We start from the raw sequence: 21,444 nt of genomic DNA on the forward strand, positions 1-21,444 counted from the left end.
TGCAGAGGGAGAAGACCGCTTCCCCCGCCCCCCGGAGGCCCTCTGGAGGCCGGAAACGGCCTGTTTCCCAACTTCTGGTGGGCCCAGTGGGCTGTTTCACACTTCCCAGGCTCCAAAGGCTTCCCTGCAGATGGGAGGGAAGCCTCTGTGTGAGCCAAAAACCAGCTGGCCGGCCCACACAGGCACATTGGAGCTGAGCTAGGGCAACGGCTTGCGTGCCAGCGGATATGACTCCGCGTCCCACCTGTGGCACCCGTGCCATAGATTGGCCAAGGCCTTATAAAGTGGCATTAGCCCTTCACATGATCTTGATTCTGTCCCTCTGTTAATGCAGCCTAGAACTGTGCTGGTTTTTCGGCTGCTGCTGCACACGGCTGGTTCAGGTTTGCAAGTAATTGTCCGCTAGCCCTCTAAGACCCTTCTCCAAGTTATTGAGGTCGCCCCACTTGGAGCTAACCCCACTCGGACATGCCCTCTTCTGCTCTCAAGAGATCTCTCCAAGCACATAGATAAAAGGCTTCCCGGTTTGGGGTTTTACCTCCATGCGGCGGATATCGATGGAGAGGACGGTGGTGAAGAAGAACATCTGGAGGAAGAAGTCGGAGACCAGGCCCACCACGGCAAAAAGGCAAAACTCCTGGAAGGGATGAGAGAGACCAAGAAGGTTTTCTTTTGGAAGGGGCAAGAGAAAGAGAGAGAATGAGAGAGGAAGAGAGGGAAGGAAAGGAAAGGGGGGGGAGAAAGAGAGAGAGAGAAAAATGAAGGAAGAAAGAAAAAAAGAGAAAGAAAGAAAGAAAGAAAGAAAGAAAGAAAGAGAAAGAGAGAAATGGAGGAAGGAGGGAAAAAAGAAAGAGAAAGAAAGAGAGAAATGAGGGAAGGAAGGAAAAAAGAAAGCGAAAGAAAGAAAGAAAAAAGAAAGAGAGAGAGAAATGGAGGAAGGAAAGAAGGAAGGAAAAAGAGAGGGAGGGAGGGAGGGAGGGAGGGAGGGAGGGAGGGAGGGAGGGAGGGAAGGAAGGAAGGAAGGAAGGAAGGAAGGAAGGAAGGAAGGAAGGAAGGAAGGAAGGAAGGAAGGAAGGAAGGAAGGAAGACCCAGTCACAATAGAGAACTCCCTGCAGGAAAGTTCTAGAAAATCGGCTTTTCTCGTCAGCTGGGCCAGGGTGGTAGAGCAGGGAGTCTCCAAACGTTGCAACCTTAGGACTTGTGAACTTCAGCTCCCAGAATCCCGTGCCTTCTGCACTCCAAGTATGGCTGGCTGAGGAATTCTGGGGGTTGAAGTCCACAATTTGTGAAGTTCCCTGTAGTATATTTGTGCTCTGAGAGGCCGAATTCGGGGCTGACCAGCTCTATTTGAACTTTTCTGTGTGTGTCGTGTTACCAGGACTAAAACAATGGGGTGGGATACAAGAGGAAGACAACGTTGGCGCTTGGGGCTTCTCGGGAGCTCGGCTGGGACTTGGAAGGGGGGCTAAGCGGTCGTAAGCTGAGGATGACCTGTCCTTCAGAAGCCCCTCCCAGTACCTGGATAGCCGGGACAAAGGTGAAATAGCCAATCAGGATGATCCCCAACTCGGTGCCCATGTTCTTCATGATGGACCAACTCTCGTTGCTCAAACCTGGAATGGAAGAGGTGGAATGGACCCAACCAACGGGAGCAGCAAGAGTCCCGTCCCCCCAGGGTTTCTCAGCTGCCAACGTGAATGTGATCCAAGCAGGGGGGGCTCTTTCCCAAGAATAAATTAGAAACCTTTTACAATACAGACTTAGCAAAAGGTCATTCAGTGGCCAAAGTTACAACACCATGGAAAATGAGTGACCCGGCCGTTGTTAACTCTTTACGACCGTGATCATGTGATCAAAGTTCAAACGCTTGGGAAAAGATCCATATCTATGACAGCCCGGGTGTTCTGCAGAAAGAGTGGTGCGATGGCCTAGAGGTCAGGAGGCCATGAGTTCAATCCTAGGTAGAGGCAGATATTTCTCTTTCTTTACTTACCAAGCGTGTGAATAACTTAACAACAACAACACCCTGAGTCGGTTGAGAAGGGCAGCAGAGAAGACTAATAAATAAATAAATCTAATACCCACCACCACTTCTGACTTGTAGCATTTGAGTGTGGTGTGATTGTGTAGCATTGATTGTTTTAAGTAAGAAACAGGACCGACACAGACTTCAGAGGAGAATCAGAACTGCAGAAAAAACAATGGCTGCCCACCTGCCCTCCATTGAGGACCTGTAGACTGCACAAGTCAAAAAGAGGGCGGGGAAAATATTGACTGACCCCTCACATCCTGGACACAAACTGTTTCAACTCCTACCCTCAAAACGTCGCTACAGAGCACTGCACACCAAGACAACTAGACACAAGAACAGTTTTTTCCCGAACGCCATCACTCTGCTAAACAAATAATTCCCTCAACACTGTCAGACTTTCTACTAAATCTGCACTTCTATTCTACTAGTTTTTCTCATCATTCCTTTCACCCATTTCCTCCCATGTTGACTGTATGACTGTCACTTGTTGCTTATATCCTAAGATTTTTATTAATATTGCTTCTTCATTGCTTATTTGACCCCTATGGCAATCATTAAGTGTCGTACCACATGATTCTTGACAAATGTATGTTTTATTTTATGTACGCTGAGAGCATCTGCACCAAGACAAACTCCTTGTGTGTCCAATCACACTTGGCCAATAAAAAATTCTGCTCTATTCTATTCTAATGGGTTTTAACTTGTTCTTTTTAATATTAGATTTGTATTATATTGCATTGTTATTGTTGTGAGCCGCCCCAAGTCTTCTAATAAATGATTGTTATTGTTGTTGTTGTTATAATAAACAAGCAAATAAATAGTGGCAATACGCCTGACCATTGTGGCAAGGAAGGTGGTTTAAATGGGGGCAAAATTTAGTCCACCGCCATCTCACTTAGCAGCAGAAATTTTGGGGCCAATGGTGGTCGTTAAATCGAGGAGTACAAAAAAGCCCATTCAGTGATATCCAGCATTTAAGAAAGATCAAAATGCCATTCTCTAATACGGCAGGTTTCTTTTCTTTAAAAAACCCAAAACCTTAGAAACTCTTAAAATGTGTGGACTTCAACTGCCAGAGTTCCCCAAACAGTGTTGACCTGGGGAATCTCAGGAACAGGTTCCGCAAACCATCATCGGCAGACCCGACCTATCTGGGCCAGGCCTTGCCAGCTTTTTCTGGGATGATGGGGGGGAGAAACCCTTCGCTTTTTTACCTACCTTGTGCGATGCGAAGTTTCACTTCCAGGTCAACCGGTGTGGACACCACTGATTTGGTGAGAACCAGCACGTTCTCGATGCCGATCACAACCACCAGGTACGGGAAAATCTCTCTGGAAGGGAAAGGGAAGGAGAGGATGAGCCACACCTTGAAGGTGGAACAACTTGGGAGGAGAAAGGAAGGAATAATAATAATAATAATAATAATAATAATAATAATAATAATAATAATATTAATAAGAAGAAGAATGAGAACAGAATAAGAACAGAATAGAATAACAGAGTTGGAAGGGACCTTGGAGGTCTTCTAGTCCAACCCCCTGCTTAGGCAGGAAACCCTACACTACTTCAGACAGATGGTCATCCAACATCTTCTTCACAACTTCCAGTGTTGGAGCCACTTTTCAATTGTTCTGACTCTCAGGAAATGTCTCCTTAGTTCTAAGTTGCTTCTCTCCTGGTTTAGTTTGCTTCTTGTTCTGCCCTCAGGTGCTTTGGAGAATAGCTTGACTCCTTCTTCTCTATGGCAGCTCCTGAGATACTGGAAGGCTGCTCTCCTGTCTCCCCTGGTCCTTCTTCTCATTAAAGTAGCCATGCCCAGTTCCTGCAACCGTTCTTCCTAGGTTTAGGCCTCCAGTCCCCTAGTCCTCTTTGTTGCTCGTCTCTGCACTCTCACTAGAGTCTCAACATCCTTTTTGTATCATTGACTTGATGCTGATACACCTGTACACACCATTAAACCATTAGACCCCCTCCGAGAAGGTAACAAGGAAAAAGGGCTGTGAAGAGGATGTGCACCATCCCAGACAATCCTGCAGATGCTGCTCAAACATCTGGTTATATGAACTACCAGTAACCTTTTCTGCCGTCCTCACCACTCTGCGCCACCTCAAATAGCAATAGCAACAGGGCTCAGACTTATGTGCTGCTTCCTAGTGCTTTTACAACCCTCCTTGCCTCAACCATCAGGGTCCTCATTTTACCCACCTCGGAAAAGATGGAATCTATCTATTCTCTCTCTCTCTCTCTCTCTCTCTCATTTCTTTATTTATTTCTTTATTTCTTTATTTATTTTTAATTAATTGGATTTGTATGCCGTCCCTCTCCTAGGACTCAGGACAGCTCACAACATATACAAAGAGACAATAGTAAAATCAATCCAATTAATACATAAAAACAATACTTTAAAATCTACTTTAAACTTCCATTTAACATTCATTCAACAATCATACTAAAAACATTCATTGGTCAGGGGGAAGCGGTGGAAGTGATGTGCCGGTGCCTGGAGGCTGTTGGGGCCTGGATGGGTGTCAACAGACTCAAACTCAACCCGGATAAGACGGAGTGGCTGTGGGTTCTGCCTCCCAAAGACAATCCCATCTGTCCGTCCATTACCCTGGGGGGGGGGAATTACTGACCCCCTCAGAGAGGGTCCGCAACTTGGGCGTCCTCCTCGATCCACAGCTCACATTAGAAAACCATCTCTCAGCTGTGGCGAGGGGGGCGTTTGCCCAGGTTCGCCTGGTGCACCAGTTGCAGCCCTACTTGGACCGGGAGTCACTGCTCACAGTCACTCATGCCCTCATCACCTCGAGGTTCGACTACTGTAATGCTTTCTACATGGGGCTACATTTGAAAAGTGTTCGGAAACTCCAGATCGTGCAGAATGCAGCTGCGAGAGCAGTCATGGGCCTACCTAGGTATGCCCATGTTTCACCAACACTCCGCAGTCTGCATTGGCTGCCGATCAATTTCCGGTCACAATTCAAAGTGTTGGTTATGACCTTTAAAGCCCTTCATGGCATTGGACCAGAATATCTCCGAGACCGCCTCCTGCCGCACGAATCCCAGCGACCGATTAGGTCCCACAGAGTGGGCCTCCTCCGGGTCCCGTCAACTAAACAATGTCGGTTGGCGGGCCCCAGGGGAAGAGCCTTCTCTGTGGCTGCCCCCGACTCTCTGGAACCAACTCCCCCCCGGAGATTAGAACTGCCCCTACTCTTCCTGCCTTCCGTAAACTCCTTAAAACCCACCTTTGCCGTCAGGCATGGGGGAACTGAAACATCTCCCCCTGGGCATGTTAATTTATATATGGTATGCTTGTGTGTATGTCTGTTAGTATATGGGGTCTTTCTTAAATCTTTAAATATTTTAAATTGTCAGATTATTTATGATTTGTTTCCATGTGTTGTGAGCCGCCCCGAGTCTTCGGAGAGGGGCGGCATACAAATCTAAGTAATAAATAAATAAATAAATAAATCCCTGGTCTGGCACAAAGATGAGTTTTTAAGCTGTTTTGGAAGGCAAATCCATCCATCCATCCATCTATTATCTGTCTGTCTCTCTCTCTCACACACTCTATGTATCTATCTGTGTATCTATGTATCTATGTATCTGTCTATGTACGTATCTATCTCTCTATCTCTCTATCTCTATCTATTATCTGTCTGTCTGTCTGTCTGTGTATCTCTCTCTCTCTCTCTCTGTATCTATCTATCATCTATCTATCCATCCATCCATCCATCCATCCATCCATCCATCCATCCATCCATCCATCCATCTATATATTATCTGTCTGTCTCTCTCTATGTATCTATCTATGTATCTATGTATGTATCTATCTATCTATCTATCTATCTATCTATCTATCTATCTATCTATCTATCTATCTATTGTCTATCCTATCTATCTGTCCGTCTATCGTATCTATCTGTCCGTCTATCATATCTACCTGTCCTCCTTAACAGTCGTCTGGACTCCCTCCGAAGGGTGACTGCTCGACTGAGGACCCGCTCTTTCTGGCTCACCACCGTCCAGCCCTTAAGCTCCCGTGAGGTGACTTACCCGCCATTGAGTGTCGGCGTGAGGCCAAACAGCGTGCACAGCCCAACGGACATCAGGAGGGAGCTGAGCACCGTCACAACAGCAGCCAAAGCCAAACCCCACTTGGATTTCACCATGTCGATTTTGCCTGAAGAGGAGGAGGGGGAGGGGGACCATCAGTCTTTGAGTCAAACAGACAAAGACGCAGAAGCCCGTGTGGACTTCGCTGCAAATCGGGGAGAAACGGAAGGCGTAGACCCCGGGTATTAAACTGGATCACGTGATGTATCGTGAGATATCGTGGGGTATTTTTTGCCTTCGTGGCTCATAACCCAACCCGCGGACCACCAGTTTCACTGCCCCAACTCAAGACCGTTTTGTGCTCAGTTGCGGTCATAAGTCAAGGACTAACTCTACATGAAGTCATTTGATGGATTGCTTTAGTTTTATCCTAGAAAGAAAGGAATGTTGTGTGAACGTTTTACTGTTATAAAAATCAATTAAAAGTATTTTTTTTAAAACCAACAACGAATAAATAAATAAATAAGAAAAGTTTAAAAAAAATTTAAACCCCAATCAGTTGTCCACCATTCACACTGCTGAATAGCAGGATTACATGATAGCAGGATTCCAATATCTGAGGGGGCTGGACTAAATGACCTCCGAGGTCCCATCCAACTCTTGTCCTGTCAAGAGTCTCCCGGCTCAGCATCTGGGCTAGAGATGATCTCTTAAGGTCCCTTCCTGCTCTATTCTGATTGACTGACCGTCAGAGGTAGCGAGCAGCAGGATATGACCAAGAAAGCCACTCGTTTAGTGACTGCCTGAAGTTAAGGATGGCATTGGAGAAAGTGCCATCAGGGCCGTTTTTCCACACTTGTGACTGTCTCAGGGTTCCCACTGTCATGGGATCGACGTTCAGATCCATATTTATGACGGTGGGCACAAAATACAGGAAATAGCACAAGGGCAGACGAGATGGACCGGGAGGCCTTTTTCTGCCGTCAGTCTTCTCTGTTTCTACGTCAAGGACTGCTGCTCCTGAACGGTCCAAGCAGCTTGCTCCAACTTACGGGTGGAGAAGTAGATGTAAGCGAAGAGGATGATGTAAGTCGTGACGAGAGGGATGAGTTCGGCCACACCGATTTCTTCCTTGAAATGGACATGGGTCATCTGGTCTTCTCGCAGGCTGCTGTTGGTGCTGGGGTGGAGCATCTTGAGCCGTGCACGGAGGCTGGAGAGGAACCTGCCCCGGGAGCAAAGGAAAGGCCCCATCATCCACAAGGCATCACAGGCACCTGGGTGGGGCTCAAAGGAGCTGCCCAGGGTGGGAAGAGAGAAGCCATCCGTTTGTTTCCCACAGAGATGAAAGGAAAGAGACAACGAGCTTAATACAGCAGTGTTGGTCAATCTGTTACTGACTCTTAATAGCAACCCCTATATATGCATGCTACACACACACAACACACACACAGTGTCCCAGACAATCCCGCAGGCCCAGCTGAAGCATCCCTTGTATGCCATGTCTTGAAAGAAAGCCACGTGGGAGGTGGGGGCATCGCTAGGGAACATCGTAAAGAAGGCGCCACCCGGCCCAAACTTTCTCCAGCCTATTTCAGGCTCAGGAAGCAACTCACCTGGCGTCGTAGTGGCGAAGGCCCAAAGTGATGGCGTAGAGGACGATTCGCTTCCGGTTATAAAGACTCACTCCACTGTACTTCCCCGGAACGCCAAACAGGAGATCTGATTGACACCAGAGGAACAGGAGGTGAGTGCGAAGGATACCCCACCCCAAGCGATGGGCAAGGAAACACAGCTGCCTCTTTTGAAAGATAGAAACATAGAAACATAGAAGACTGACGGAGAAAAAGACCTCATGGTCCATCTAGTCTGCCCTTATACTCTTTCCTGTATTTTATCTTGGGATGGATCTATGTTTATCCCAGGCATGTTTAAATTCAGTTCCTGTGGATTTACCAACCACGTCTGCTGGAAGTTTGTTCCAAGCATCTACTACTCTTTCAGTAAAATAATATTTTCTCATGTTGCCTTTGATCTTTCCCCCAACTAACTTCAGATTGTGTCCCGTTGTTCTTGTGTTCACTTTCCTATTAAAAACACTTCCCTCCTGGACCTTATTTAACCCTTTAACATATTTAAATGTTTCGATCATGTCCCCCCTTTTCCTTCTGTCCTCCAGACTCTACAGATTGAGTTCATGAAGTCTTTCCTGATACGTTTTATGCTTAAGACCTTCCACCATTCTTGTAGCCCGTCTTTGGACCCGTTCAATTTTGTCAATATCTTTTTGTAGGTGAGGTCTCCAGAACTGGACACAGTATTCCAAATGTGGTCTCACCAGCGCTCTATATAAGGGGATCACAATCTCCCTTGGTGACCTGGAAAAAACTGCCCAACTTGGGAGATCCCGGTGAATGCTCGTTGGCATCCCTCCGCCTCTCCCAGGGTTTCTCAACCTCTGCAAACTTAAGATGGGTGGTTTGGCTGGTTGGGGAAATTCTGAGAGATGAAGTCCACCCATATTAAGGTTGCAGAGGCTGTGAACCACCCATCTCATAGGGGGTGACCTGGAAAAAAAACACTCAACTTAGGGGATCCTGACGTTGACTGGAATTTCTGCAGGGGCCTCCAGGATCTGTGGGGATGGTCTCCACCAGGGGTCTCCAAACTTGGCTACTTTTAGACTTGTGGACTTCAACTCCCAGCTCTCCCCAGGAAAAATGGCTCTTTTCTTCTCTTCTTCCTTCCCTCCCCATTCCCTTGCCTTCTGTTCTTCTTCTTTCTTTTCTCTCCTTCATTCTTTCCTCTTTGTTCCTCCCTCCCATTCTCATTTCCTCTCTCCCGTTCTTCCCATCCTCCCCCTCTTCTCTCCAGTCCCACCCTTTCTCCTCTTCCTTCCAATATTTTCATTATTTCCTTTCAATCCTATCTCTTTCCTTCCTTCCTTCCTTCCCTCCTTCCTTTCTTGCTCCCTCACTTTCTTTCTTAATACTCCCATGTCCGAGTTGCGTTCGAAAGCTACCGGCTAGGAACAGGAATGTGTGACACAGGAACTCAGGAACTGGAGCCGGTGATGACAATGCAGCAGGAACCGGTTGAAGAAGTTTTACTCTTGAATGTAACACAAATAGAAAGCGTGGAGATGCAAAATAGGGATGAAAGGCCTGGGAGAAACGGTCCCTTTGGCTAAGACCAAAAATAAGACCTGAAGAAGATTGTTCAACAACGATTTCATGTACTGGCAACACAGCATGAAACGAAAGCAAACTTTTCACATACCTTACAAAAGACACTGACCGACGCAACTTTTAGATCAGTGTTTCCCAACCTTGGCAACTTGAAGATATCTGGACTTCAACTCCCAGAATTCCCCAGCCAGCAAATGCTGGGAGTTGAAGTCCAAATGTCTTCAAGTGGCCAAGGCTGGGAAACACTGCTTTAGACATACAGCGAACATTACGAACAAAACCACAAAATATTGACTGCATGGACAAGATCTTGCTTGTTAGATAAACACCAACAATGTCTACAAAAATCTAACTAACACCACACAATGAACTAGTAAAAATCAAGGGAAATTTACACCAACTATATATTTAAATCAGAGGTCGTAATATTACAGGAAGTGGCAGGTAAATAGCGGGCGTGACCTCTCTTTTTCTCACTTCTTTCTCAAACCCTCTTTTCTCTTCTCTTTCTCCTAACTTCCTCTTTCTGTTACAGTCATCCCTCACTACTTCGCGGTTCTGCTACTTCACAGGTTTTCAAAGGGGGCTTAAATTCATTGAAAATTTTAAATCCATTAAAAATTCATAAAATTCTCCTGTAACTCTATTAAAGAAACTGGTAGGATATGACAAGTAGTTCCAGCTGAGAAACATTATAGAATGGCTGTTTAAAGCAAAGGTTGGATTTTAAAAGTCCAAATACTCGTTAAATACATTTTAAAAAAAATTTCCTCTACTTCACGGAAATTCTTTTTTCACGGGTGGTCTTGGAACGCATCCCCCGCGAAAAATGAGGGATCACTGTATATTTTTCCTATCTTCTCTCTTTGTTCCTTCTCTCCTTTCTTCAATTTGTCATAACACAACATATATTGTGTTATGCAAACTGCAGTTTAATGTTTCCAAATGTAAAATAATGCACTTGGGGAAAAGGAATCCTCCATCTGAGTATTGCATTGGCAGTTCTGTGTTAGCAAAAACTTCAGAAGAGAAGGATTTAGGGGTAGTGATTTCTGACAGTCTCAAAACGGGTGAGCAGTGTGGTTGGGCGGTAGGAAAAGCAAGTAGAATGCTTGGCTGCATAGCTAGAGGTATAACAAGCAGGAAGAGGGAGATTGTGATCCCGCTGTATAGAGCGCTGGTGAGACCACATTTGGAATACTGTGTTCAGTTCTGGAGACCTCACCTACAAAAAGATATTGACAAAATTGAAGGGGTCCAAAGAAGGGCTACAAGAATGGTGGAAGGTCTTAAGCATAAAACGTATCAGGAAAGACTTAATAAACTCAATCTGTAGAGTCTGGAGGACAGAAGGAAAAGGGGGGACATGATCGAAACATTTAAATACGTTAAAGGGTTAAATAGGGTCCAGGAGGGAAGTGTTTTTAACAGGAAAGTGAACACAAGAACAAGGGGACACCATCTGAGGGTAGTTGGGGGAAAGATCAAAAGCAACATGAGACAATATTATTTCACTGAAAGAGTAGTAGATGCTTGGAACAAACTTCCAGCAGACGTGGTTGGTCAATCCACAGTAACTGAATGTAAACATGCCTGGGATAAACATAGATCCATCCTAAGATAAAACACAGGAAACTGTACAAGGGCAGACTAGATGGACCATGGGGTCTTTTTCTGCCGTCAGTCTTCTATGGTTCTATGTTTCTGTGTGATTGATGTGCCATGTATTATATTTATATTTATTTCATTTATTTATTTAATAAATTTTTTTTTTTAAAGAATCTCTCCAATTCCTCTATTTACAGAAAATACTTTATTACAACTATAAACCACGATACAGTAAACCAATCCACCCACAACTAACTACAACACTAACAAACCAACCAACCAACCACAACAGCCACACCCACTGCAAAGGTGCATCGCTTCTTATTCTGTCCTAGGCCAATCAGGTTGCAGCCTCCCTCCCTTTCTTTCTCCTCTCCCCAGGCTCCTTTCCCTTTCTCTGCTGCCTCCCTTCTTCCTCTCTCTCATTCTTTCCTCCCTATAAGTTGTCTGAGGAATTCTGGGAGTTGAAGTCCACCTCTCTTATAATGTTGGCAAGATTGGGAGTCACAGGCCTACCCTCAAGGCAGACTTGGCTGAAGACCCCACAAGGTGACCAGACCCCTCGCCCCCTTGGGGGTCTTCCTGAGTCCCATGAGATCAGGGGGCATAGAAGTCAAATTGACTTCTCAAGAGAGGGACTCTCAGCATCCTCAGCAATTCTGCATCCCTCTGGCTCAGGTGGGCTTCACCCCTACCTTTGGGCGTGGCCGAGGTCTGCAGGGTTTTGGGTTCATGCTGGTGGATGGTTTTAATGATATCGGGGTCGGCGCCAAAATGTTCCTGGTCATTCTGCCAGAAGTTGGCTGGCGAGAGGAGGAGGCATCCATGCTCGGGCAAAAGCCCCCGAAGCTTCTTCAAGCCGGGCAAGAGGTCGGTCACTTGAAGGCAGACGTCATCCAAACTTTTAATCCGGGAACTGGATGACGAAAGAGAAGAAGGGAGAAGAGGCAGCGTCAAGCGAACAGGCGGTTTTGTTAGCGACATCGACAGCGAGATTACTCCACGCGCAAAAAATGGAAGGAGGGAGTGGTGCAACGGGCCAGAGGTGGCGCTCTCGGCTCACAGTCTGGCTGTGAAAAAAGAGGAAAATTAAAATCAGAAGAGGAAAAACACAAGCTGTCTTATCTACACCACTCCAAGGAAATGTCACGGACGTGTCCCTGAGCCGTGGGCTTTGCAGAAACCTGTGACAGTGACGCAAACAATGGTTCAAGGCAGCCTCTGGGTTTGCAGCTGCCAAGGATGGATTCCAGTTTTTTTTATTTATTTATTTATTGGATTTGTATGCCGCCCCTCTCCGGAGACTCGGGGCGGCTAACAGCAACAATAAAGCAGTGTACAATAGTAGTCTGATGTTAGAAACAATTAAAAACCCATTAATATAAAAAACCCCAAATATACATACATACATACCATGCATAGAATTGTAAAGGCCTAGGGGGAAGAGGGTCTCAATTCCCCCATGCCTGACGGCAGAGGTGGGTTTTAAGCAGCTTACAAAAGGCGAGGAGGGTGGGGGCAATTCTAATCTTTGGGGGGATTTGGTTCCAGAGGGCGGGGGCCGCCACAGAGAAGGCTCTTCCCCTGGGTCCCGCCAAGCGGCATTGTTTAGTTGACAGGACCCGGAGAAGATCCACTCTGTGGGACATAACTGGTCGCTGGGATTCGTGCAGCAGAAGGCGGTCCCTGAGATACATTTTGGTCCCAATGTAGAAAGGAAGGAAGGGAAGGGAAGGGAAGGGAAGGGAAGGGAAGGGAAGGGAAGGGAAGGGAAGGGAAGGGAAGGAAGGAAGGAAGACTTTGGAAAAGAAGTTTGGAGAAGAGCAACAAAGAGGATTTAAAGGCTCGGAGACGAAAACGCAGGAAGCAGAACGGCTGCAGGAGTTGAGTGTGGCCAGCCTAGGCAGGAGGAGGGCTAGGGGGGAACATTTATTTATTATCAATTTATTTATTAGATTTACAGGCTGCCTTTCTCTTTGTGGACTAGGAGTGGCTTACAAGAGTAAATGTCAATATAACAATAAAAATAGTTAATTATAAGTGATTAAACATGGCATCAGACCGCCTCCTGCCGCATGAATCCCAGGGCATGGTCAGGTCCCACAGAGTCGGCCTTCTCCGGGTCCCGTCGACTAGACAATGTTGCTTGGCAGGGCCTAAGAGAAGAGCCTTCTCTGTGGGGGGCCCGGCCCTCTGGAATCAGCTCCCCCCAGAGATTTGCACTGCCCCAACCTTCTTTGCCTTCACTTGTGTCGCCAGGCTTCGGGCAATTGGAGTCCAGCCCCTGGCCGATGAATGTTGCATATGGCTGTTGTTTGAGTGGGTATGATTGGGTTCTATACATTAGTACATTTTTAAAAAATGAATTGGATTTAGATGATTATCTCGTATTGTTCTTCTTTTTCATGTGTCTTGAGTCGCCGCCCTGAGTCCTCGAATGATGGGACAAGGTAAGAGGATATGTGGCTAGTAGAATTCGAGACCAAGGAACAAAGAATGTATTAGAATTACTTTACAATATTTATGCTCTTAAGTGAAAATGGTATATAGAAAATATGCCCCCATTTTGGTGGAGGGGTACGAATGGTGGTGGGCACTATGAGCATTGAGCACATTGTTACGTGAATGTTTTACTGTTGTAATAAAAATCAATAAAAAATTATTTAAAAAAAACAAAAAAAACCAACAACAAATAAATAGATAAGAAAAGTTAGAAAGATTTTTTTTTTAAAAAACCCAATCAATTGTCCACCATTCACACTGCCGAATAGCAGGATTACATGATAGCAGGATTCCAATATTTGAGGGGGCTCGACTAGATGACCTCCGAGGTCCCATCCAACTCTTGTCCTGTCAAGAGTCTCCCGGCTCAGCATCTGGGCTAGAGATGATCTCTTAAGGTCCCTTCCTGCTCTATTCTGATTGACTGACCGTCAGAGATCGCGAGCAGCAGGATATGACCAAGAAAGCCACTCGTTTAGTGGCTGCCTGAAGTTAAGGATGGCATTGGAGAAAGTGCCATCAGGGCCGTTTCCCCACACTTGTGACTGTCTCAGGGTTCCCACTGTCATGGGATCGACGTTCAGGTCCGTATTTATGACGGTGGGTACTTTCCTGGGTGTCTCACAATCCATCCCTTTTGGCGACACTTCTAACCAGCAAAAAAAGGCCTTGAAAACGGCCCCTTCGTCCTCCAGAGGGACAAAAAAAATCCCCCAATGTCATCAAAAAAGCACAACAAAGAAGGTTCTTTCTGCGCCAACTCAGGAAGCTCAAACTGCCCAAGGAGCTGCTGATCCAGTTCTACAGAGGAATCTCTGAGTCTGTCACCTGCACCTCTATCACTGTCTGTTTGGTGCTGCAACCCAACAAGACCAACACAGACTTCACAGGAGAACAAAACAGTGGCTGCCCACCTGCCTCCCATTGAGGACCTGTAGACTGCACAAGTCAAAAAGAGGGTGGGGAAAATATTGACTGACCCCTCACATCCTGGACACAGACTGTTTCAACTCCTACCCTCAAAACGTCACTACAGAGCACTGCACACCAAGACAACTAGACACAAGAACAGTATTTTCCCGAATGCCATCACTCTGCTAAACAAATATTTCCCTCAACACTGTCAAACTATTCACTGTCTGCCCTACTATTACTGGTTTTTTCTCATCCTTCCTACCACCCATCTCCTCCCACTTATGACTGTATGACTGTAACTTGTTGCTTGTATGCTTAAGATTTTTATTAATATTGGTTGTTTCCTCATTGCTTATTTGACCCCTATGACCATCATTAAGTGTTTTTTACCTCAGGATTCTTGACCAATGTCTCTTTTTCTTTTGTGTACGCTGAGGGCATCTGCACCGAAGACAAATTCCTTGTGTGTCCCATCACACTCAATAAAGAATTCTACTCCAATTCTATTCAAAGTCAGCTGTGAAAACCCAATTCACTTAACGGCCGCGTGGCAGCTAAGGGGAGCACCCAGAGAGGTCACAAAACGGGGCGGGCCCCACTTCAGCAACTGTCTCACTGAGCGACGGGCATTGGGGGCCCTGACCGCGGTCGTTACGCGCAACCAGCGCCCTGTGTGTCCCTTGTGAGGAGAGCCAGCAAAGGAGCGACCGCCACGTTTGACCACCTACCCGTCACGCAAGACGTGGTTCCTGATTTCCTCCACCAGCTGGAAGACCCGGGCGAGCGGGCAGCGAAAGACGTCGACGGCCAGGAAGTTCTTGGGCCAGGGAGAAACCGTGGCTTTCACCAGGACCTGCTGGATGTAGGCCACAGGGGCTCCGGAGTACTAGAGGAGAGAAAGAGGGGCGGGAGGGTTACAGCCAGCCTTGCAAGGTAGGCCGGGTCAGCCCCTCCTGCTTTATACTAAAGGGATGGCACCAGAATGGGCACGGATATCAGCTGCATCTCAGGAGGAAGGAGGAAGGAGGAAGAGGAAGGAGGAGGAGGAAGAGGAAGAAGGAGGAATGACAAGGAAGGAGGAGGAGGAAGGAGGAGGAGGAGGAAGGAAATAGGAGGAGGAATGATAAGGAGGAAGAAGGAAGGAGGAAGAAGGAGGAGGAGGAAGGAAGAGGAATGACAAAGAGGCATAAGGAAGGAAGAAGGAGGGAGGAGGAAGAAGGAGGAAGAGGAGGAAGGAAGGAGAAGGAGGAAAGAAGGAGGAAGGAGGAGGAAAGGAGGAGAAAGGAGGAGGAGGAAGGAGGAAGGAAAAGGAATGACAAGGAAGGAGGTGAAAGGAGGAAGGAGGAGGAAGGAGGAAGGAGGAGGAAGGAGGAAGGAGGAGGAAGGAGGAAGGAGGAAGGAAGAGGAAGGAGGAGGAATGATAGGGAGGAATAAGAAGGAAGCCACCCAGTTTGGAGGTCAGGGGCTCAAAAGGGTTGGTCCTGCCTACCCAGTCTGGACGCTCGCCCGGTTCTCCTCGCTGCTGAGTGGGGAACGGAGGGGGCTGGCTGTAGCCCTTCACGGGTGTGGTGTACTCGACTGGCCCTGTGCCCGGAAGTGGGAGCTTCAGCAACGGGTAACTTGAAAGGAGGGAAATTCAGAATTAATTCCTGAGGCCGGTCTGAGTTCCAGAAAAAGTGGACTCTCCTTTCTCAGAGGACTCCCGGAATCCCCCACCTGCCACGCTTTAAGAGGGGAGGACTCCAACTCCCAGAATCCCCCACCCGCCATGCTTTAAAAACACCGGACTCCAACTCCCAGGATCCCCCAGGCCGGCCTTGGGGGAAGCGGGTCTTACCAGCAGGCCAGGACGCAGAGGCCCGTGAAGAGGACGATGGGTATGGGGCAGGAGGCGCAGCGTAAGCCGTGGTTGTAGAAGGCCCCGGAGATCTTCTCACGGAGGGTCTCAGTCCAGGTCATTCTTGGGGGTCTGGGTCAGCTCTCTGACATCCCGACGAGCGCGTTCGGTGGGTCAGCCCCGAGTGCGAAACGCCCTGCGGAGAAGCCAGGCGGGGGAAATGCCAGAAGCGTCAGGGCCCCCTCCTCATTCAAAGACACGGCCGATCGTTTGGCTCTGCGACCATCTGAAGTTGCAAAGGGACTGAAAAACAGACCCTCTCTCGTGTACTTTCCTTAAGTGCTCCTCTCCTCTGCTCCCCTTCTTTTTCCTTCTTTCCCCCCTTTCTTCCTCTTTAATCTTCTCTTCCTTCCCTCTTCCTTCCCTCTGCTTCCCTTTCCTCTTTCCTCTCCTTTCTCCCTTTGGCTACTTCCCTCCCCTCCCCTTTCTCCTTCCCTTCCTTTTCCTTTGTTTTCCTTTGTTTCCTTCCTTTTCTCCTTTCCTTTCTCCTTCCCTTCATTTATCTTTGCTTTTTCTTCCTTCCTTTCCAGAGAGAACCTTTCTCCTTTTCTTTTCTTTCTCCTTCCTTTTCCTTTGTTTTCAATTGTTTCCTTCCTTTTCTCCTTTCTCCTTCCCTTCATTTCTCTTTGTCTTCCTTCTTTCCTTCTCTCCTTTCTCCTTTTCTTTCCTTTCTCCTTCCCTTTCCTTTGTTTTCAATTGTTTCCTTCCTTTTCTCCTTTCTCCTTCCCTTCATTTCTCTTTGTCTTCCTTCTTTCCTTCTCTCCTTTCTCCTTTTCTTTCCTTTCTCCTTCCCTTTCCTTTGTTTTCAATTGTTTCCTTCCTTTTCTCCTTTCCTTTCTCCTTTTCTTTCCTTTTTCCTTCCTTTTCCTTTGTTTTCAATTGTTTCCTTCCTTTCCTCCTTTCTCCTTCCCTTCATTTCTCTTTGTCTTCCTTCTTTCCTTCTCTCCTTTCCGCTCTGCCTTGCCACCCAAACAGGATTCGACCATAAACCCTTCCCAATGTAATGCCAACCGCTGCCTGCTTGACAAACGTTACCCACACATTGTGTCATCATGACAGTAGGACAATTATATCAGAAGCTTCCTGATCTTATCGAACTGCAATGAAGCCCATGGGGGTTTCCAGCCCTTCCGTGGCAACCTGTCTTTCCTCCACGCGGGTGTTGCTCAAAGCGGCTGGCTGGGGGATTCTGGGAATTGGAGTCCACTCCTCCGGATGGGGCCAAGGTGGCTAAAGGGATGGATAGATGGAGGGCAGAGAAGGAGGGAAGGAAAGAAAGGGAGGGAGAAAGAAGAGGGGGGGAGGAAAGAAGGAAGGAAGGGAGGGAGAGAGGGAGGGAGAGGAAAGGGAGGGAGGGACGGAGGGAAGATATGAGGAAAGAAAGGAAGAAAGAAAGAAAAGAAAGGAAGGAAGAAATGGACAGAAGGGAGGAAGGAGGGAGGGAGGGAGGAAAGAAGGAAGGGAGGGAGGGAGAGAGAGAAGAAAAGAAGAAAGAAAGAAAAGGAAGGAGGAAGAAGGGAGGAAGGAAGGAAGGGACAGAGGAAGGGAGGGAGGGAAGAAGGAGGAGGAAAGGAAGAAAGGAAGGAAGAAAGGGACAGAGGAAGGGAGGGAGGGAAGAAAGGAGGAAGGAAGGAAGGAAGGAAGGAGGAAGGGACAGAGAGAGAGAGGGATGGAGGGAGGGAAGGGTTATGACCATCACACCTTCCCTTCAGTCACAGGAGCCAAAATTCAGCCACTTGGCTGCAGACTCATATTTATGAGGGTCACCGAATCCGGGGGTGCCTGTTTGTGTCACGTGATTCCCCTCCTGACGACACAATGGCGCAATTCACTCAACAACAGCAGGTAGAACGGTCATAAAGGGAGGGCCAACCTCCCTGGACAGCCACGGCCACAGGCCCAGCGGCCGCAAGTCAAGGACTGTCTCTGATGAAAGCCAAAAATAAAAAAAAATATTTTAAAAAATTCCCCGTCAGGAGACTCCCTGCCGCTTCGATCCTGGCTTGTTCCTCCGGGACCCACAATCACAACTGGGAATTCCCCAATCCTTAAAATATCACAACACCGATGCAACGCAACCCTTCCCGTGAGAATAGCGAGTGTAAACACACACACACAACAAAGTTTTTTAAAAGGATTTTTTTTTCTTTTTAAAGAAAAACAACCCCCAAAAGGGAACCTGGTTTCAGGAATTCCTTTGGAAATGCGCCCGTTCGCTCGCACACATTTGCATCAAAGATTCGGGCCGCCCAGAGTCCTTAACATTGGGGATTTTTTAAAAACTCGGAAATACAGGAGAGGGCATAGCTTCTCTTTCCATTTCAAAGGCCTGAGTAATTGAGTTATCGACATTTATTTTGTTCTTGCATTATGAATTACTGACTGCAACACACACACACAAACACACGCCCTGTATCGACCCACACGTTTCTTCCTAGTGGTAAAGCCACTGGCACATATTGAGGTGACCCCTGCTGCAGAGGGTTGTGGTATCTCTCAGAGCCGGTCGGTTTTCATGCAGACGTCTCGGGACCCGAGTATGGAACGTCATCAGTGCTTGCAGGATGTGGGGTTTGTGGGGAGGAGGAAGAAACTTCTACAAACAGTTTACCCAAAAAAATTAAATTAAATTACTGGACTCACGACTCTTAACACACAACATGCCATATTGCCCGGAAGCACTTGAAATAAATGGTATTAAAATAATTGACGAATCAAAATAAAAATTTTAGAAAGGGTCCTAATCATTAGAAATAATTTCCAATTTTTTAATTATTTTTTTTTACAATTTTCCTCCACTGGCCTAGGTGACACTCGGATGCCAAGTTGATAATATTGCATTAAGCATTTAAATAAAACTCAACATAACACAACTGTTTGTTTGATTTAAAATTGGAGACTTACACCATCCCGCTCCATAAATCAAGGTTACAACAGCTTTACCAACCATGGTTTGGAAAGAATTTAGCAAAAGAACATAAATTACTATCTCTGTCCTGACACAAATAGCATATTTCCTCATATAATATTTTCTTTATTATTATTTATACAATTAAGGCAGGAACTGTCAACTCACATGGAATAAAAAAAAATACCATAATTTACGTGCAAAAACCCCAATTGAATATCAAACATTAAAAGGACCTTGCATCCAGGATCCCACACGGAATTACTTCATATATTATGATATATATCACCCTTGACTTATGATGATCCACTTAGTGACCGTTTGTAGTTACAATGGCAATAGAAAAAAAAGCGGACTTAGGACTGGGGTTTTCTCCTGCTAAAGTTCTCCCCCGCACACATACATTAAGTGATTGTTGCAACGTCTTTACGGCGGGTTGATCAACATTCGGACTCTTGGCAACGGGTTCCCGTTTACGACAGAGACAGAGTGCCAGGGTCACGTGATCGGGATCTTCCACAATCTACTGAGAAGCAAAGTCAATGGACCCATTTAACAACCACAGTGATTCACTTAACAACTGTGGCAAATGAGGTCACATGGGGCAAAATTTACTTCACCGTTTTTACTTAGCAAGAGTAGATGTGAGGATGGATGGGGAGAGAGAGAGACAGACAGGTGGATAAAAAAGGAAGGAAGGAAGGAGAGAATAGAAGAAGAAAGAATAGAAGAAAGAAAGAAAGAAAGAAAGAAAGAGAAGAATAGAAGAAAGAGAAAGAAAGAAAAAAGGAAGGAAGGAAGGAAGAGAAGAGAAGAAAGAGAAAGAAGGAAAGAAAGAAAGAATGAAAGAAGGAAGGAAGGAAAGGGCAGAATAGAAGAAAGAGAAGGAAGGAAGGAAGGGGAGAAGAGAAGAAAGAAAGAAAGAAAGAAAGAAAGAAGAAAGGAAGGAAGAAAGAAGAAAGGAAGGAAGAAAGGAAGGAAAGGGCAGAATAGAAGAAAGAGAATGAATGAAGGAAGGAAGGAAGGGGAGAAGAGAAGAGAAGAAAGAGAAAGAAAGAAAGAAAGAGAGAAGAGAAGAGAAGAAAGAAGGAAGGAAGGAAGGAAGGAAGGAAGGAAGGAAGGAAGGAAGGAAGGAAGGAAGGGGGATAATAGAAGAAAGAGAAAGAAAGAAAGAAAGGAAAGAAAGAAAGGAAAGAAAGAAGGAGGAAGGAAGGAAGGAAGGAAGGAAGGAAGGAAGGAAGGAAGGAAGGAAGGAAGGAAGGAAGGAAGGAAGGAAGGAGGAAAGGATAGATTTTGAGATCAATTTTGGTCCTAAGTCTATGAAAAGTCTGAAGCACAGCTACAGAGGCAAGCATGGAAAAAATGACATACAACCCCCCTCCACCCTCCTTGTTTGCACAACTGAGCCTCAACGAGGGACTTGTGTTAAAAAGACACACCTGAATCACCGAAAGTTGTTAGGGTGACTCAACCAGTCAGAGAGAAAAGATTGAGCCATGTTTGGGGGGGGGAATCCAGGGTGACTTTGTCATTTCAACACGTGAATCCCAGAAACGGTCTTAAGTGGGGGACCTCATACTCCAAAACCCATGTTCTAAAGCCACCCCCGCTACCCTCGACTTACCACCAACATTGATCTCACTTCCTGTCATTAAGTGAGACATTGGCCCCCCTCTACCACTTTTCTCCCCCTCCCTTGTCAAGCGAGCCACAGTGGTCGCTAAGTGAGTTGCCCATCCGTTTGAAGTGAACCTGGATTCCTGCTGGTTACAAAGTGAGCGTGGGGCCCTCCAATCATCGCGGGCAGCCACTGAGCCTCGGAATTCCCATTGTGCGACCACGGGATACCGACGGTCATTCAGGGTGAAACCCCTTTTTTTCAGCACTGTTGTAACTTGGAACTATTGCTAAACTGTCATAAGTCGAGGACTTCCAGCTGGGATGCAGTTCCAGTTAGTAGTCACTTGGACTACAATTCCCATCTCCCACTTGCCAGTTAAAACATCAATAGTGATAATGGCAGGTGCATTCCAATATATGTAGGAAGAGCAGTTGGACTACAACTCCCATCTCCCACTTGCCAGTTAAAACATCAATAGTGATAATGGCAGGTGCATTCCAATATATGTAGGGAGAGCGGTTGGACTACAACTCCCATCTCCCCCCCCAGCAGAGCAGGGCATGAGAAGAGATGCTGGCCAGCTTGCCTGCAAACTGTGGCTGGGGATGATGGGCCCTGCAGTACATGGTATATCTACCAAACTTCCCCACCCAGGCATAACGGGAGGTGTATTTCAACATATGTGGACTACAACCTCCATCTCTCCCTGC

The 21,444-nt window shown here is 46.6% G+C and overlaps 1 protein-coding gene and 1 non-coding gene across 3 annotated transcripts in view; both read right to left on the bottom strand.

Moving 5' to 3' along the window:
• SCAP (SREBF chaperone) overlaps window positions 1-21,444 on the bottom strand; it is a 47,842-nt gene that overhangs the window by 25,661 nt on the left and 737 nt on the right. For both annotated transcript variants that reach the window (XM_070729339.1, XM_070729338.1), the window contains exons 2-11: window positions 16,146-16,341; window positions 15,798-15,927; window positions 15,037-15,194; window positions 11,587-11,807; window positions 7,712-7,817; window positions 7,148-7,320; window positions 6,096-6,222; window positions 3,252-3,364; window positions 1,520-1,614; window positions 539-637 (exon numbers count right to left, since the gene is read on the bottom strand). In XM_070729339.1, coding sequence (XP_070585440.1) covers window positions 539-637; window positions 1,520-1,614; window positions 3,252-3,364; window positions 6,096-6,222; window positions 7,148-7,320; window positions 7,712-7,817; window positions 11,587-11,807; window positions 15,037-15,194; window positions 15,798-15,927; window positions 16,146-16,267 — 1,344 coding nt within the window. In that variant the 5' untranslated portion in view covers window positions 16,268-16,341. The remainder of the gene's footprint in view (window positions 1-538; window positions 638-1,519; window positions 1,615-3,251; window positions 3,365-6,095; window positions 6,223-7,147; window positions 7,321-7,711; window positions 7,818-11,586; window positions 11,808-15,036; window positions 15,195-15,797; window positions 15,928-16,145; window positions 16,342-21,444) is intronic.
• LOC139155037 (small nucleolar RNA SNORD109A) lies at window positions 11,500-11,562 on the bottom strand. Its single transcript, XR_011557023.1, has one exon. It is a non-coding gene; the product is annotated as a small nucleolar RNA SNORD109A (small nucleolar RNA).

This window comes from Erythrolamprus reginae, chromosome Z (genome assembly GCF_031021105.1).
Source record: "Erythrolamprus reginae isolate rEryReg1 chromosome Z, rEryReg1.hap1, whole genome shotgun sequence".
Lineage (NCBI taxonomy): Eukaryota > Metazoa > Chordata > Lepidosauria > Squamata > Dipsadidae > Erythrolamprus > Erythrolamprus reginae.